This window comes from Euphorbia lathyris, chromosome 7, assembly GCF_963576675.1.
Source record: "Euphorbia lathyris chromosome 7, ddEupLath1.1, whole genome shotgun sequence".
NCBI classification, from domain to species: domain Eukaryota; kingdom Viridiplantae; phylum Streptophyta; class Magnoliopsida; order Malpighiales; family Euphorbiaceae; genus Euphorbia; species Euphorbia lathyris.
In genome coordinates, this window is record NC_088916.1 from 81,388,065 (window position 1) to 81,405,249 (window position 17,185).

Below are 17,185 nucleotides of genomic sequence, written 5' to 3' on the forward strand. Positions count from 1 at the left end.
TATTTCTATGAATGTCCGATTGAACTCGACTAGACGTAGCCATCACCGAATGATCTGAATTATCATGGAGAATTCAGTTCCACGCTCAACGCACCAATGGTAACTGTACCTGATTTTGCTTACATGTCTAAAGCGCCTTAGTAATCTTACTTTATTGATAACCTAGAAAATAGTAACGTAGGTCAGATGAGGTGGGAGTCTAGCGAACCCTCTCTGATGTCAAAGTCAGTTTGTGATTAGGAGGTCGGAGCTTCGATAATTGTCTTTGGCCAACATCTTATGCACGTGCCTTTTAGCTTTAAAGAAGGCGGAATTGGCGTCATCCACGTGATGTCATTTTGCATGATATATATATATATATATATATATATATATATAACGTGAAATAAATATAAATTTAATATATTCATATATAAAGAAATACATGGATTTAAGGGAGAGAGTGAAAAATAAGAAAGGAGAGGGACAAAAGAAGAAAAATACTAAAGAAAAGTAGGATTTTGCTATTCACCGCCCCCTTTCTACTTATTACCACTCCATGTTTGACATTTTCGCCCTTTTCATTTTTCATTCAAAATCTTAATATTCTCTCTCTCTCAAGGCAAGTTTTGGATTTGTGAAAAATGGACTCGAGAACTCCGGAAAGGGACGATTTCGAAGACGAGGTAATGAATGGATCCTAAAACTACTGAAATATAATGAATTGAAGCTAAAACGAATTTTTTTTTCCGTTGAATTTAGCCTAAACGGGTGGCCCATACTGTCTGACCCATGGGCAGGCAGTATGAACTACCTGTTCGGCCTGCCGAACGAGTAGTTCATACTGCCTACCCATGGGCCGGACAGTATGGGCCACTCGTTTTCCCCTAGGAAGAAATGGGACCCATTTTTCCTAGGGGAAAACGGGTGCTAGACCCGGGTGGAACACCCTGTCGGCCCTAGGCCGACGAGGATGAACGACCCGTTTCTCCCTAGGAGAAACGAGTGTTCCACCCGTTTCACCTAGGAGAGAAACGGGTAGTTCATCCGTTTCGGCCTAAGGCCGAACTGGGTCATCTACCCGTTTAGACCACCTTCAACGAATTCCATCTCCGATTTTAGAGACGGAACTCGTTTAATTCGAAATAATTTTCAACAACAAGACTTACCCGTTCAAGTATTCGCCCTTTTTCTTTCCCGTGTTTTGGAGGCATGATTGTTCTTCGGGTTTTTGAATTCCTTAGATATTTAAGAGAATTTCACTTTTTAGAATGAAAAAATGAAAAGAGAAAAACCGTCAAACAGATGGCGATAATAAGTAATTTAGGGGCAATGAATAGCAATGAATAGCAATCCATGAAAAGTATTAGTTGGAATAAGTAAATAATACATAAATGACATGTCAGCGTCACATGTCATTCTAAATTAGATTTTTTTAGGTAGACTGTCATTTTAAATTATATTTTAGTTAGATTAAGGTATGATGTAGTTATAATTATTAACAAGATGCATGAATTTGGTCTTTTTTTTTTTGAAAAGATGCATGAAGCTGGTCTTAGATACTGATTTTGACTGGAAAATCCGATTGGCCTTTTGAATATTAATAATATCTTATTAATTCCCTGAATTTGCTAAATCCACGTAGCAAAACAATGAGATATTTTGAGAAGAAAAAATATGTAGCACTTTATTCAAGTTCAAAGGCCATAATCACTTAAGAATTGCAAATTTCGAGGCTCTGAGACACCCTTAAATTCAGATTTGATAAGTTTTTGTGACCAAATTTAGGAATTTTTTGTGAGCAAATTCAGGAGGCCTTGAGAGCATATCCAAAAGACTATTTTATTAGGTTTTTAAGTTAAATTTTGAGGAACTTGTGATAAAATTCAACTTCATTAACCTTTTAAGAGTCTCTATTTCCTCTTTATTATTAAAGAATCTCTCTCCCTGTATGATATCATGCTAAATGATGTCACATTCATGACATTAGTACCATCCTCACTACGGTCCAAGTCTAAGTAATAAAGGCCCCGAACACATCTATGACAGCCTGTGACCCACTTCAGCAGCCCAAACACGTCTATAGCAGCCCGAGCCCAACGAATAGCAGCTTAACACGACTATTGGGGTTCTAACCTCCAGGCTCAAAGGAATCTTCTGAAATCCTATGAGACAAAAGGTTCCCCCCAGGATTCAGACTCTTTAAAGGACTGGATCCTAGCTCCATAAGGATTCTAAAGTAGGTGACAACCTTACATCTAATTGAACACTATAAATAAACAGGTATAAACACAATGTTCGGTATGTTAACTACTATCTCATACTTAGGTCTTGTTTGATAAACCACTTAATTGCTTAAATTAAAATGTTAAGCATTTATTTAATTTAAGCAGTCTTGATCACATGCACCTTAATGAGCATGTATAATTTGTTCATTCACTGTTAGATCTAGACTTATTAGAATCCTAAGGTGGAGATTCAAAGCATCCTGAGACTTAGATTTAATAGGTCTATATCTAACAGTGAATGAGCAAATTCACTTGCTCATTAAGGTGCATGTGAAAATTCTTGAAGAAATTCAATTTGTCCCTTTCCATAAATAAAAGAAAAGAAAAAGTAGGGTTAATTTGGGGATTTTGCAAAAAGATGTTGTGATTCCCACATCGGGAGCAAAAGATTAGTTATCCAAAGGCACATGTTATAAATAAAGCAGTAAAACCAACAAGGAACAAAGCAAGTGGTGGAAGCTTCTTCTTGCTCCACAATTTTTTGGTCTTAAATTTTTTTTAAGACCAAAATATTAAAGTTTTAATTTTTTTTTTAAAAAAATATAAAGTTCAGAGACCAGAGGGACCATCGGTTCCCGGGTTTTTTCGGGTCTTTTCGGTTTGTTGAGGATTCAACAAACCAGGGTGGTTCGGATCGGTTGTTCGGCCGATTCCCGGTTTGATCGGTCGGTCGGACCGAGCTTGATAACATTGATCGTAGTAGTCCTACAAAATAGTATGTAGGTCAGATGGGACCGGAGTCTGGCAAACCCGTTCCGATACCTAAGTCACTTTAAAGTGATTAGGACTGAATTGAAGGGTACTAAAGTGCTGTTTGATAAAACTGAAAATTAAGTGCTGACAAAATAAGTACTGAATTTCAAGTGCTGAATATTATAAGTGCTGAAAATATTGAATGATTTAATTTATATAAAAAATATTAGTTGATAATGTTTAACTTACAATGTTAAGTTAAATATTTTGACTTATCAAAATAAGTAGTTTTTAACTTAATTAACTAATTTAAGTGGTGGAGAAACAACCGTTATCAAACAGACTGTGAATCAGGAATTTTCACATGCACCTTAATGAGTAAGTGAATTTGCTCATTCACCGTTAGATATAGGCCTATTAAATCTAAGTCTCAGGATGCTTTGGATCTCCACCTTAGGATTCTAATAAGTCTAGATCTAACGGTGAATGAACAAATTATACATGTTCATTAAGGTGCATGTGATCAAGACTGCGAATTTCTTTTGTTTAACATGAATTTAATTGAACGGCAGGTTTTCTTTGACAAAACGATGTTGTTCCACTTAAGTGGAACAACATCATTTTACAACTGGAACGACATCGTTTTGTGTAAAAAAATAAAAAAAAATTGCACAAAAACCTAAACAATTCATCTCCTTCCTAGAACAGCAGCTCCACTGCGGCATCAATGGGGGCAAAGATCAAAACTACAAAAAGTTTACATGGGATATTCGTCCATAAATCTCAGTAGGGACAAGTGCCCTCATTACTCCCACTGTAGATTCGTCCATGTTGGTAATACCAACATGTGTAATGACACTGTCATGTAGGGAAAAAAAAAAAAAAAAGAAGCTAAATATGTTACAATTATTGCAATCAGGGAACTATACACAAATGCTATGTCAACATCATATGTCATTTTAAAATAGATTTTTTTAATTAGACTGCCATTTTAGATTAGTTTTTAGCTAGATTAAATTAGGATGTAATTATAATTATTAACAAGATGCATAAAACTAGTTATAGACATAGGCTCTATGTTTGAAATAAATTTGGAGTTTCGAACAACTTTTAGAATTTTGATTAAAACTAGTTATAGACATAGACTCTATGTTTGAAATAAAATTGGAGTTTCGAATGACTTTTAGAATTTTGAGTAATCAAAATCTTTAATAGTAGCGATTGGTAAAAGAAAACGGTTTACCACTAATTTAAAAAATAAAACTAGTTTTATTAGATTGCAACATTTATATTAAAAGATTTTTTCATCCTTTTTTTTTGGTTCATAAGATTTTTTCATCCTATATTACTACCTTAATTGCCTGAGAATTTATTTCTTTTATTATTAATATTTTTGTTTGGAAATTTTGAACAATTTAAAATCAATTGAATAAAATTAAAAAATGAAGTTTCCAAACATTCTTAAGAGATTTTAATTCCAATAGAATATATCAGTTTAAAATTATCTTATAGTTTTCATTTTACTAAAATTTTCAGGTATTATTTTATTCAATGAAATATAAACCGGTGTCATATATTAAAATTCTTTAACTTTTATGTGTTAATAAAAAGTTAAGTTATATTAACAATATCACATATTAAACACTAATTTGTTGCAAGAAAATTATCTTTTTTTTTTCTGAAAACCAAGAAAATTGTTGATAAACATAAAAATATATATTTTGCAAAAAATTATATTTATCAATTAGCAACTCAACATTTATTTAAATACAAATTATTAAAAAATAAAATAATAACCATAAAAAATCAATATCCTTATTTATTATTTTACAATAAACAACTATTAACAATCAACTAAATTTGGTTTCAAAAAAAAAAAAAAGCAATCAACTAAATTTTTTTACCAAACAACTTTATAATTAAATCAGCTAATCAAATCAACTAAACAAAAAAATAATCAGTCAACATTTAAATGCTATTTGTCAAACAATGATTTATAGCTCAGAAAAACAGTTGATTTCACAAACCTTTTTCTCTCAAGCCTCATTGGTAAGTGCTACAAGATCTCGTATATTGGAACCCATGGTTACGGACCCGAATCCATTAGTATGGAACATTTTCTTTTCCAAGTGAAATCCCCTAGTACACGAAAGAGTAAAAAAAGTGCTACAGTTGTTGTGGAATAAGAAGCCTTCGTATCTTAATGCATGTATTTTTTTTTTAGATTTTTAACTGTTATATTTGGTATAGACAGACAGAAAATAACAGAATAACGTGACCGTTTTGTATCCTATCATGGCTGTCCTGAAAGCTAATATATGTTTGGTTTAAAATCTAAAAAAAAGATAGACAAAAGGACCAAAAGGTTAATGTTGATAAAAGATAGGGATCTTATAATGTGTTTTTCAAAATAAGAGGACTAAACAGTATATTACGTAAAAAGGTGGGGACTAATAGATTATTTACCTTTTTCTCTTTATAAGATTGTCCAAGCAAGCTTCATCCAAGTTTGATTTGTGTAGAGAAAATGTGCATAGCAGCATTTATTTGGCAGGCTCACCCCCTCTATCCTTTGCTTCTCCTGCAAAACAGAGATGAATATCACAACAGGCAAGTTCTGCAATTACGGGTTCCGAAAAAATGGTTTAAAAAGAATCCATCCATGCACAATTCCTTTGAATAAGCTATGTTCTTGTGTTTCATGTGCATATACAGGCAGGGGTTGACGGACTGGGGTCGCGGAGGGTCCAATGACCCCCCGACTCAGGGGGAAGTAATTAGAACTAGCGATGGAATTTCATTGCTAAATGCATAAATTCCATTGGTAATTTCACTCTATATAGAATCTGTGATAAACATTCTGTAGTGTTTAACATATTTTCGTCTATTATTAAGCCCCCGGAGTATTTTGTTCTGGCTCTGCTGTGTACAGGCCAACAGAAGTAGTGGCATGGTGGGATGGCTGTGACATATTAGGAGGGAAAGATAGTGTAGCAGGAGGAACATGGCTGGCTTGTTCAAGGTCTGGCAGAGTAGCTTCTCTTACCAATGTTTTGGAGCTCCATAGCCATCCTGAGGCGAAAAGCAGAGGAGAACTTCCTGTTCTTTTCTTGGAGGTAAATACTAAAGATAATTTCTATCTGGTTTGGGGCAAAAAATTTAGCCTGTAACAATCTGAGTGGATGTATATTCCTCTCGAGATACAGTGGTGGAGCTAGGGAAGAGGGTTTGGGGGTGCATTGCAATTGCAGGCTTTGCAGCATTCCCAGACTCTCTTTTCAGGGGGAGGGCTGCCTGGAACCATCCCTCTAAGGTGGATTCCAGTGGCCGAGAGTACAATGGACTGTGCACTCCCCTCCCTCCGCCACTTTCGACGTATAAAGGGTAATGATTGATTGGTAGTGTTTACATGTTGAGAGCAATATTGAGTCCCTTCAAATGCCTAAATTGCTTGTTCGAAAAAAGAAATATTGCACCCCGACCATCTTCCCAGACAGAGGGCCTCTTGGAACCACCCCACCCTAGGGTGCATCAAGACTCTGTAGAAAGACAAAGAGTTAACCATAATCATCTGTGTTGTTAGAAGCCGCCAAAATAGTAAATCCCACAAAATTAGTAGTTTAAAATGATTAAAAACAAGTTTAAAGATTTTTTTATTTAATCCAATATGCAAATAAATAAGAGAAGAAAAAAAAAAAAGCAGGCCAGTAAGCTTCAAATGAAAAACACAAGAATTTAACCAAAAGAGAATTTGACCCTAAAATAAATAAATTATAGGGCAGAAAGCTCATCATATCATATGCACAATATAAGAACAAAAAAAGGGAGCAAATTATACAAGCAAAACTTGGGAAATAAACAAGTTACCTGTTTAGACTCATTTATTCATAGTCCTAGACATCATCATTGTCGTAGTCACCACCGCAGATGCAATCATTGCTGTCATCATCATCGTCGTAGTCGCCAATGTAGCCACAGGCGCAAGTGCAATCATCACCGTCATCTTCATCATCTCGTCATCCTCATTGTCCATGTCCTCCTCGCTATCATCATCATCATCCTCCTCCTCCTCGCAGTCATTGTCATTATCCTCCTCATAGTCGTTGTCATTGCTCCCCTCCCTTGCATATAATTGGTAATGTTGGTTTAGTGTACATGTTGAGAGCAATATTGAGCCCTTCTAATCTAACAGCTAAATTACTCTGTTAAAGACAAAAGAAATATTACAACTCCGATCCTATTATTTCCAGATGGAAAGCCGCTTGGAACCACCCCTTCTAGGATAGATTCCAGTGACCGGGTACCACATGCACTCCCCTCCATCCACCACTATCGACATATAAATGCTAATATTGGTATATTGTTTACATGTTGAGAGCAATATCTAGCCCCTTCTAATGGCTAAATTACTTGTTCAGAAAAAGAAAGATTGCACCCCAGACTATCTTCCTAGGCAGAGGACCTCTTGGAACCACCCCACCTAGAGTGGATTCTAGTGGTTGGGCCTCTGCCACTTTCGACATATAAATGATAATAATGGTATAGTGTACGATTGTACATGTTGAGAGACATATTGAGCCCCTTCTAACGGCTAAATTACTGGTTCAAAAGAGAAACATTGCAACCCCTTCTAGGGTAGATTCCACTGGCCGGGAGTGCAACAGACCACGTGCACTCCCCTCCGTCTGCCGCTATCGACATATAAATGGTAATGTTGGTTTTGTGGGAGCAATATCGTAATCCTTCTAACAGCTAAATTGCACCCTCTAAAAGAAAAATGTTAGGAGCAGAATTGTACCTTAATCCGGTTTTAATGTTATTGACTTCATTGTTTTCTCTGCATCATGATAGAGTTCGAAGAGTCCAAAAGAATTTGCAGAAACACTGGTGAAAGAGGCTCATCAGTACAACGGATTCAACTTGATATTGGCTGATATTTCATCCAACACCATGGTATACATCTCCAACAGACCAAAAGGTGAAGCTATTGACATTCAAGAGGTGAAGCCGGGCATTCATGTTCTTTCCAATGCAAAGCTCGACTCTCCCTGGCCTAAGGTTACAATTTACCGAACAATTCTTTCTTCTCTGAAAAACCGTACGGTATTCATCTTTTGTCCTTTCATTCAGGCACAGCGTTTGAAGCTGAATTTTAAGGATCAGCTTGATAAATATGGCGCCGGCGAAATACCTGTCAAAAAGATGATAAAGAAGCTAATGAGAGATACAGTTAAAGCTGAGAAAAGCAGGTTGCCTGGTATTTGTTCTCGTGATTGGGAATACAGCCTAAGCTCCATATTTGTACAAGTAGACACCCCGCTGGTATGTATGTTCGATACGTGATTTGTTCTCGTATATGTGGAAGTAATGGCATCTTTCTCAAGTTTCTAATTTGTTTGTCTGGTTTTACAGGGATGTTATGGTACAAGAAGCACTATTGGATTGGCAGTAAGAGCAAATGGAGAAGTAAGCTTTTATGAAACATATCTTGAAGATGATGAGTGGAAGGAGCAGACTGTGAATTATCGTATCTCAAAAACTTATTGAAAGAGCAAACAATGGCGGAGCCAGGGAAGCGGGTCTGTTGGGGGGTGCAGTTGCAGCATCCCCATATCTGCCTGGAATCACCCGTCCCAGGGTGAACCCTCTGTCCGCCAATGAGAGCATATGTTAGTACTATAGGCGAAATAAGGGTTGATGTATTCTGTCAATGTAGGTTGGCAGATCAAAATGTTAATTGAAGTCCTAATATCATTATATTATACTACCTCCGTTTCATATTACATGTTGTCGTGTGACCAAGAGGTCACGGGTTCGAGTCTTAGGAGCAGCCTCTTGCCAAATAAATTGGCAGGGGAAGGCTTGCTTCCAGTACACCCTTGTGGTGGGACCCCTCCCCGGACCCTCGCTCAGCGGGGACGCGTAGTGCGACCGGGCCGCCCTTTTTTTTTTATACATGTCATTTTTATATGATCAGTACACGTTAAGTCATCTTTTTTCCTGCTATAAATCGTGTGTTTATAAAAATTAATTAGAATAATGGACTTATTATAGAATAAATAAATAGTTGAATCAATAAATAAGGGGCAACAATGTCTTTTCTCTAATATCCTTAATTTCTATACAACTCTCTAAAACGACATGTAATATGAAAAGGAGGGAGTACCAATGAAGAAACCTATTGTGAAATATCATCAGTGACTTTTACTTAAATTTACCAATGTTCAATCCACTGATTCCATGAGAAGCGAAATATAAAAAAGTTATAGCAAATAAATTTATGGGATAAAATAAAAAATTAGCCCTATGGTTATTCTGGGAGCATAGATTTAGACTCCACCTATACAACCATACAATGTTAGTATGAACGTTTTGCAGATGGAGCAATTTCACTCTATTATCGGCAAATCCAACATAAGTCCATTTGGTTCCATATTTACACCACCTAAACTCCAGTGCCGTTTATGTGGAACCAAACCTTAGTGTTAAATTTGCACGGTTTCATACATGGAGTCTAACTTTGTTCTTCCACAATAGCCATAGGTCTAAATTTGTATCTTAGATGGCACAAACATGAAATCAAATTAACGGAAATTGACTTCCATTGGAACTTCGTTAATGGAATCTGAAATCACTCCATCTACAAAATGTTACTGCAAACATTGCATGGTTTTATATATGGAATCTAAATATGTTCTCCAACAATAACCATAGGGCTAAATTTGTAGCTTATCTAAATGTATGCGCTGTTTAGTGTTAAAAGTCTACTCTAGCTGTTCAACAAAAAGAATCTGATCTACCAGCTTCAAACAAAGTAAAAAGAGCTTAAATTCAAGACGAAGATACAAACATAGTCTTACAGTTCATGAATACGGACTATCTTGCTGTTTCAAGTTGCAACAACTGTGATCTCATTTACCCATCCAGCATGAATCCTGCCATCTCTGCTTCTTTGGCAATCTCGTTGATCTGGATTAAGGGATTTAATCTGCTTCGCTAAACTGATTAAAATCCTAGGGTTTTTGTATACTTGCTTGCATCTTTCACGGATTGTTTAGGAGAAGGAAGTCCCAAGGGTCTCACCTTGTAAGGAAGTGGAAGAGGGAGAGGTCTTTCTCTGTCCAATTTCCCCGGTTTTTGAGGTATCCTTCCTTGGAAAAGAGACGATATGGCTTCAATTTCACCGGATTCCCAAACAATCTCACCATTTTTACCATGTTTTGCTTGGAATTTGTTTTCTTCTACGTTCTCCCCTTCTTCATCATCTAGAATCGAATCCAATTGCTTTTTGAGGAACAAATTAACACCAAAGTCAAGTCAGGAGGAAGCTTGGAACGCCGGGGAGAACGAAGGTTTTTGGGTAGGTTTTTTCTGCAGTGTACTTTTGCATACGAAGTTCCTCTGTTTTTCTGAACAGAAAATTTGATCTCCAATGGCAGAATTGGATGTAGATTCATGGACAAGTATTTGAAAATCATTTCCTTAGTAATAGAAACTAAAATGGGGGGAAATTTGTAGATAAACAAAGGCATAATGTCTCACAGATATTTTGTCGAACACTTGGTGAGCTTGTTCTCCGATATCCCGTAAAAGGGCTAATTTTCCGACCTGGGCCTCGATACTACCAGCTAGGGATCGAGCTGTTACAGACCCATCAGTTTCTGTCTGGTTCCTACCGGTACCACAAGTCATACATGAAGAATCTGGTTGTAATACAATTTAACATTAAATTTGATTGTTAGGATTCTAACTCTCGACCATATGGTATCAATGCCTCTTAGACTAAGTGGTCAAGTGTCCAAATCCTAGCAACCCTATTTAATATTGGATTTGAACAAAGCGGACAATATATACGTAGTATTAATCATAACATATAATATTGATATCATAATTACTAGGGGTGGAACGTGCACGTAGAATAAATGATTCGAGTAAGGATCCATGTGAAATGAATGATTTGTAAGCGTCTATCCTAATAATTGTGTAACTGGAAAATGTTTAATGTGACCGTCTATGTAATATATCCCGACAATAAGCAATTTTGCCACTAAAGTCTAAAATGTTGTAATTTTAACTCTAATTAGTTTTTGGTCCATACCATGTAGAGATTAAGAATGAAAAACAGATTTGATGGAAGGAAAAACATACCAAATGAATGAACGGAGAAACAACAGGACAGATACTGATTAAGAATGAAAAAAAAAAAAAAAACATTGGAAGAAGAAACATACCAGATGAATGGAATGAGAAGGAGAAACAGCAAAACGTACTGATAATATAATATGATCTTTCATAAATATAAATAAATATATATATATATGTAAAACACCGTGCAATGCAGGAGATTTATTATAATTTTTTAGTTTTTTTAGTACAAAATTTTAAATGCAATTTTTTTTTGTTACAAATGCAAATATTATTCAATACATTTGTTGTATACTATTTGCAAACTAAACTAATAAAATATAATAAATTTAATGATATAATTATTTTATTTAAAAAAACTAAAAAAACTCATTATTTTCAATAAGAATTTTCAACATCGTCTTACTCTTGATTGTAGAGACTGCCAAATGCAATTGACTATAATATAAAATTTAACGTGAAAAGATATATCGACATATAAAAGTAATTGTTTCTTACTTTTATATTATCATAGTTAAACAAAATATAAAAATATTCAATTAAGTTTTATTAGTATTCTAATATTTATTGGAGGAAAAAAATAATAGAGGAATAAATATTTTTTTATCTAATATTACAATGCAGGGTAACTTTGTTTTTTACAAAGTAAGTTTTTTACAAAGTAAGCCTTACTTTGTGTGTTTTCACCATTGGATTAATTTTATACTCCATCATCCAATGGTGAAAACACACCAAGTAATAGTACTTTGTCAAAAACAAAGTAATCATAGAAGACACCTACAATGCACTGTAGACCCGCATGATATATGCATATTTGTTAATTAATAAATAATAAATAGTACATTCCAATTTAATCTTCAACCAATAACTCCAATTTTTTAACAAAAATAACTCAAATTTCTTTTTTTTTGATAAAAAAATAAATTGGTTAGAAATTTCTAGAATTATTTCAAATCATCCAAACACATAATAATATGAATCACTTCATTATATCAACAACTCAATGAATCTAAGACAATATATAAAAAGGAAGAGGTAGAGGAAAATCACTTTAGTTAAGAAATGAGATTGAATAATTAAATTAAGAAAGGACGATTGAGTCTGATGCAAGCAATTTTTGAGAGTCTATCCTTAGCCAAAGACTGTGGATTTTCTAATATATGCATTGAGTCTGATGCAAAGGTGGTGATTGACGTCCTAAAAAGTGGTACTATTCCAAATTCTCATCTTAAATTTGTGTATTCTTAGCTTGTGTACTCCCTTCTCCTTTTGTACTTTTGATTTTGTTTCTAGAGAAAGCAATATGGTTGCTCATCTACTAGCTAGGTGGGCAAAATATTTTAATTATTCGGTAATTTTCATAGAGGATTGTCTGAATCTGTATGGAATGTTGTACATCTTGATGCTCTTGGCCAGTAGGCTTAATGTAAAGCTGTTGTTTATCAAAAAAAAAAAAAGGGCGAAGAATAAGGAAGCGGAGAGAGAAGCAGTTGAGAGTGTAACAGCTGAAATGTCAAAGGAGTCTTAGCTTTAGGTAGTCTTTCCACACTTGATTCCTTGGTGTCAAAGGGCACTTGACTTCAAGCTTTGCCCGGCTTAGGCCACCTATCGGCTTATTCACCCGCCGCAGGGTAGGGGAGGAGTAGTCATCCAAAATGGAAAATCGGTTGTTTTCGGGGGCTTAGTTTGTTCCACCCGGGGTTGAATCTCTTTCTTCGACTTTGGATAGTATGGGACATTCCCTCATGATGGAATGGCTACCTTCTTTGTGTTGTCTACTCAAGGAAAGAGCTTCGAAGTATTTTTCCCTTCTAATATTTTTCTATTGGAAATTTTCATAAAATCACAAGAATTAATACCATAAGAAATATAATTAGAGAAATTATAGGAGAGATTTAAGAAATTGTTAAAAGAAAGAGATAAAGAGTATTTAATTTGGAAAATGAATATTATATTGGTTATTTAATTTTATATAAATTAATAAAATTAATAATTAATAATATTATTTTTAATCAGTAAAAAAAAAAAGAGGAGGCATGAACAGATACATGGAGGGGTCTGGGTCCCTTCGGCCATCTGAACCACCATGATCACGAGTAGTTTCGGCGCACATGTCTCCATAAAACTTGAGGATGTGGTGGTTCCGACTCCCTGTCTTCAAGAAATTTTGATGGGGGTGCTGAATTAGCACCTTACAATTAGCACGTCTTAAGTTCTTTCTAAATCTTTTTTTTTTTTTTTTTTTTTGCATGTTAGTCCCTCCTGAAATACAACAACAACAAAGCGTTAGTCCCAAAATGATTCGGAGTAGGCTAACATGAACCATCATATGAAGCCGTGCAATCAAGTCGTGTCAGCGACACAAATTCTCTCCCTCCACTCTGTCCTATCCACTACCATATTCTCCTCAATCCCTAATAAACTCATATCATTCTCGATCACCCTCCTCCAAGTTTGCTTAAGTCTACCCCTACCCCTCACCACTACATCTCTCATGGAATACAAATTTTTAAATTTTTTTGACCTATTAGACTCTTCTTAGATCCAAATTTCTAATTTTTTTTGGCATGTTAGACGCTCCCTAAATCCGATTTTTTCTATTAGACACAATTTTTTTTAATGGTAAGAATCTTAAACTCAATGTATCTTAATTTTGAGAAGTTTTATATTGGTGCTTAAAAATTGATTATTGACCACTCAAATTATAACACATATACATACGTGTAAAATCAGCATGCTAATCGATTAATCATATATTCCCCACTGGATAAAAACATCACCATCACCTTAGTTCCATAGTTACTGTTTTTTTTCATTTATTTATTTCTCTTTCTTCTCAATCAAATCAAGGGTTAAGGTGCAAAAATACCCCTAACGCTTTGGGCCATGAGCAATTTTACCCCTAACGTTTAAAATGGTGCAATTTCATCCCTAACGTTGGAAGCCAAAAGCAATTTTACCCCTAACGTTAATAAATGGGTTAATTTGAGAAAATTCATCAAACTGTCTTTTCGGTCATGAATCTTGTCATCTACACTTTATACGTGTGTCATTTTATCATTAACAAATCATAAACATACGTTAGGATGTGAAAAAAAAATAAAAAAAATATATACTATCTTTTTGTACGAATTAGACAAAATAAAATAAAAAAAATCCACCAAATTTATAAATATTAATCTCAAATTCTATTATTAAATTATAAAAAATATGAAATCCTTTTTTCAGAACGAATTGTTATGCAATTGGTGCTGAATAAGGAACAAAAAATCTGTGTTTTATAATAGTGTCTGAAATTGACCCAATTTATTAACGTTAGGAGTAAAATTGCTCTTGACTTCCAACGTTGGAGGCAAAATGACATCATTTTAGACGTTAGGGGTAAAATTGCTCCTGACCCAAAACGTTAGGGGTATTTTTGCACCTTAACCCTCGAATCAAATGCATGTCCTCCTCAGAATTAGATCCAAAAAGACAAACCAAATTATAAATGGGCTTTTAGGTTTTGTATAGATAAGTTTATTATCTGGCAAAACCATTATGTATTTATATATATAGACATATAGTATACAATGTCACAAGTTTGTTTCCACTATTATTGATCACTTTAATAATTTTTGGAATCAATATCTAATCTTTTGGATAATTTACGGAAAAAACAAAGAAGAAGTTATAAAAAATAAATATAATCAAAACTTCACTAAATTAATTCACATTTCAACCACAAATTTTATTTCTTTCGAATAATCTAGATAAGACTTCCAACTTCAATCTTAGAAAATAATTAATTGACCATTCTGAATTCAAGTCTGCTATTTTCCATATGCAAACTGGTCCTGACAGGTTAAATTCGGGATTTTATCAGCATTTTTTGAGTCTAATTGGATTTGACATTTTTGCTAATGGTTTTGGTTGGTTATTGCTTGCTATAAAACTGACTAAGTAAAGAACTTACGCTGAATTAAGTCTACTAAGAAGCTGAGTTCAGGAATAGACTCTAAGTGCTAATTCCTGACTCAAGTAAAGAAGCAGACTTAGTCACAAGTTGACTAAGCTTGTGTCTTGAATCTACTTAGTGACGCTGTGTAAACCTTTTCATTAGAAAAGAAGTCAGCCTTAACGGACAAAATTTTAAATAGTTCCTATCCCCCACTTGGAACTAACTTGTCACGTTATAAGGGACCAACAAGTGGTATCAGAGCTTGAAAGCTCACTGTGCAAGGTTTAACTACCTTGAGCTGATCCCCACTATGGCTGAGAACAGCACTCGGTTTCTCCCAGGAAATCTGACAACTCAGATTTTACCTGAGGGTCTGTCTATAACTCGGCCTCCTCTATTCTTCGGGTCTAACTATACCTTTTGGAAGAATAAAATGAAGAATTTCATTCAGGCAACAAATATGAGTGCATGGCTATCTATAGTCCAAGGCCCATTTGTTCCTGTTGAAACTATTGATGGCCAAATGGTTGTCAAAGCTGAGACTAAATGGACAGAGGATGATCTCAAGAAGCTACAAAATCATGCTTTGGCTATAAACATGTTTCACTATGCTTTAGATGCTGCAGAATACAACAAGATTTCAGGTTGTGAGTCAGCGCAGGAGATTTGGAAGAAGCTGGAGGTCACCTATGAAGGAACCAACAAGGTGAAGGAATCCAAAGTCAACCAGCACATGAGGTTGTACGAGCTGTTTGAAATGAATGATGATGAAAGAATCTCTGACATGAACGCAAGGTTGACAAACATAATCAACGAGCTCAAGAGACTTGGAAAAATCTTCACTGAGGAAGAGCAAGTCAAGAAGATTCTTAGGAGTCTTCCTAAAAGCTGGAAAGCAAAGAAAACTGTTGTTGAGGAAGCTCAAGACTTAACCACCTACAAGTATGATGAACTCATTGGCTTGCTGCTGACCCACAAGATATCAATGAAGAACTTTGAGGTGAAGGAAAAGTCTGAAGACAAGAAGCAAAAGTCTCTTGTCATGAAAACTGACTCCACTGATGGGAGCTCAACAGACGATGAAGAAATGGCTATGTTCACTAGAAAGATGAAAAGGCTGTTCAGAAAGAATGACAAATATTCTAAGAAGCCTTACAAGAAGTTTGATAAGTACAAAGCTGAGTCCAGCGATAGCAAGTACAAGAAGGACATCTCAAAGCCCATTACATGCTTTGAATATCATCAAACTGGTCATGTCAAGTCAAGCTGTCCCACGCTGAGGAAAGAAAGAAAGAACAGCAAGAAGGCAATGGTGGCAACTTGGAGCGACAGTGATGAGTCTTCATCATCAGAAGGTGATGCCACTGAGTCAGCAAAGATTTGTTTCATGGTTGACGAACTTGCTGAGCCATGTGTTTCTGAGCATGCTGACCCCTCCATTGCATCTGACGATGAGGAACACTTAACTGAGGTATTATCACTACCCTTGCTCAGAAATGAAATGGTTAATGCCCTGAGTGACCTCTACACACTTGTCAAAAAGTGTAATAAAAAGGTTAGAGCACTCAGCAGGCGATGTGACGAGGTTGAGGAGGTCAAACTGAGTGACCTTCGATATCTTCTCCAGGATAACTCAACTTTGCATAGTAATGTAGAAATTATGCAAAAGTTTGTCTCTGAGGTCCAATCAGATTCTAAGAAACTGAGAAAGGATGTCACATCTATTCAGAACCAACTTAAGGTTCCGAATAAAAGAAATATTCCTCTGCCTATTGCCTTACGCAATGTCTTGTATACTTATTGCAAATGTCTTTGCCAATCGTCTAAAACAAGTTTTACCTAACATCATTGTACTAGGAAGATCAATTATTGACAATGTTCCTGTGGCGTTTGAATCCCTGCATTTTATGAAGCGAAAAAATAGGGGACGTGTGGGTAATTTGGCTTTGAAAATTGATATCAGTAAAGCATACGACCGAGTAAATTGGGGTTTCTTGAAAGCAATGTTGGTCAGTTTGGGTTTTCATGACACACAATGTCCTTGATCATGTTATGCGCAACAATTGTGTCTTATTCAGTGACAGTAAATGGTACCTGACTGAATCGTTTACTCCAAGAAGAGGCCTGAGACAGGGTGACC

The 17,185-nt window shown here is 35.4% G+C and overlaps 1 protein-coding gene and 1 long non-coding RNA gene across 4 annotated transcripts; one reads left to right on the plus strand and one right to left on the minus strand.

Annotated features, from left to right (window-relative positions):
• Positions 1-3,142: 3,142 nt before the first annotated feature.
• Positions 3,143-7,897, minus strand: LOC136235621 (uncharacterized). 3 transcript variants are annotated; one of them, XR_010691830.1, is made up of 5 exons: positions 7,759-7,897; positions 6,828-7,081; positions 5,427-5,541; positions 4,988-5,099; positions 3,143-3,818 (listed from the first exon to the last, which is right to left on the minus strand). It is a non-coding gene; the product is annotated as an uncharacterized lncRNA (long non-coding RNA). The 3 variants fall into 3 exon arrangements; XR_010691828.1 differs by having other exon boundaries at positions 4,988-5,541; XR_010691829.1 differs by lacking the exon at positions 3,143-3,818 and having other exon boundaries at positions 4,759-5,099.
• Positions 5,485-8,727, plus strand: LOC136235620 (uncharacterized). The gene is made up of 5 exons (XM_066025429.1): positions 5,485-5,570; positions 5,893-6,076; positions 7,812-8,018; positions 8,091-8,282; positions 8,373-8,727. The coding sequence occupies exons 1-5, from the start codon at positions 5,488-5,490 to the stop codon at positions 8,505-8,507; spliced, it is 801 nt and encodes a 266-aa protein (XP_065881501.1). The 5' UTR covers positions 5,485-5,487; the 3' UTR covers positions 8,508-8,727.
• Positions 8,728-17,185: the final 8,458 nt, after the last annotated feature.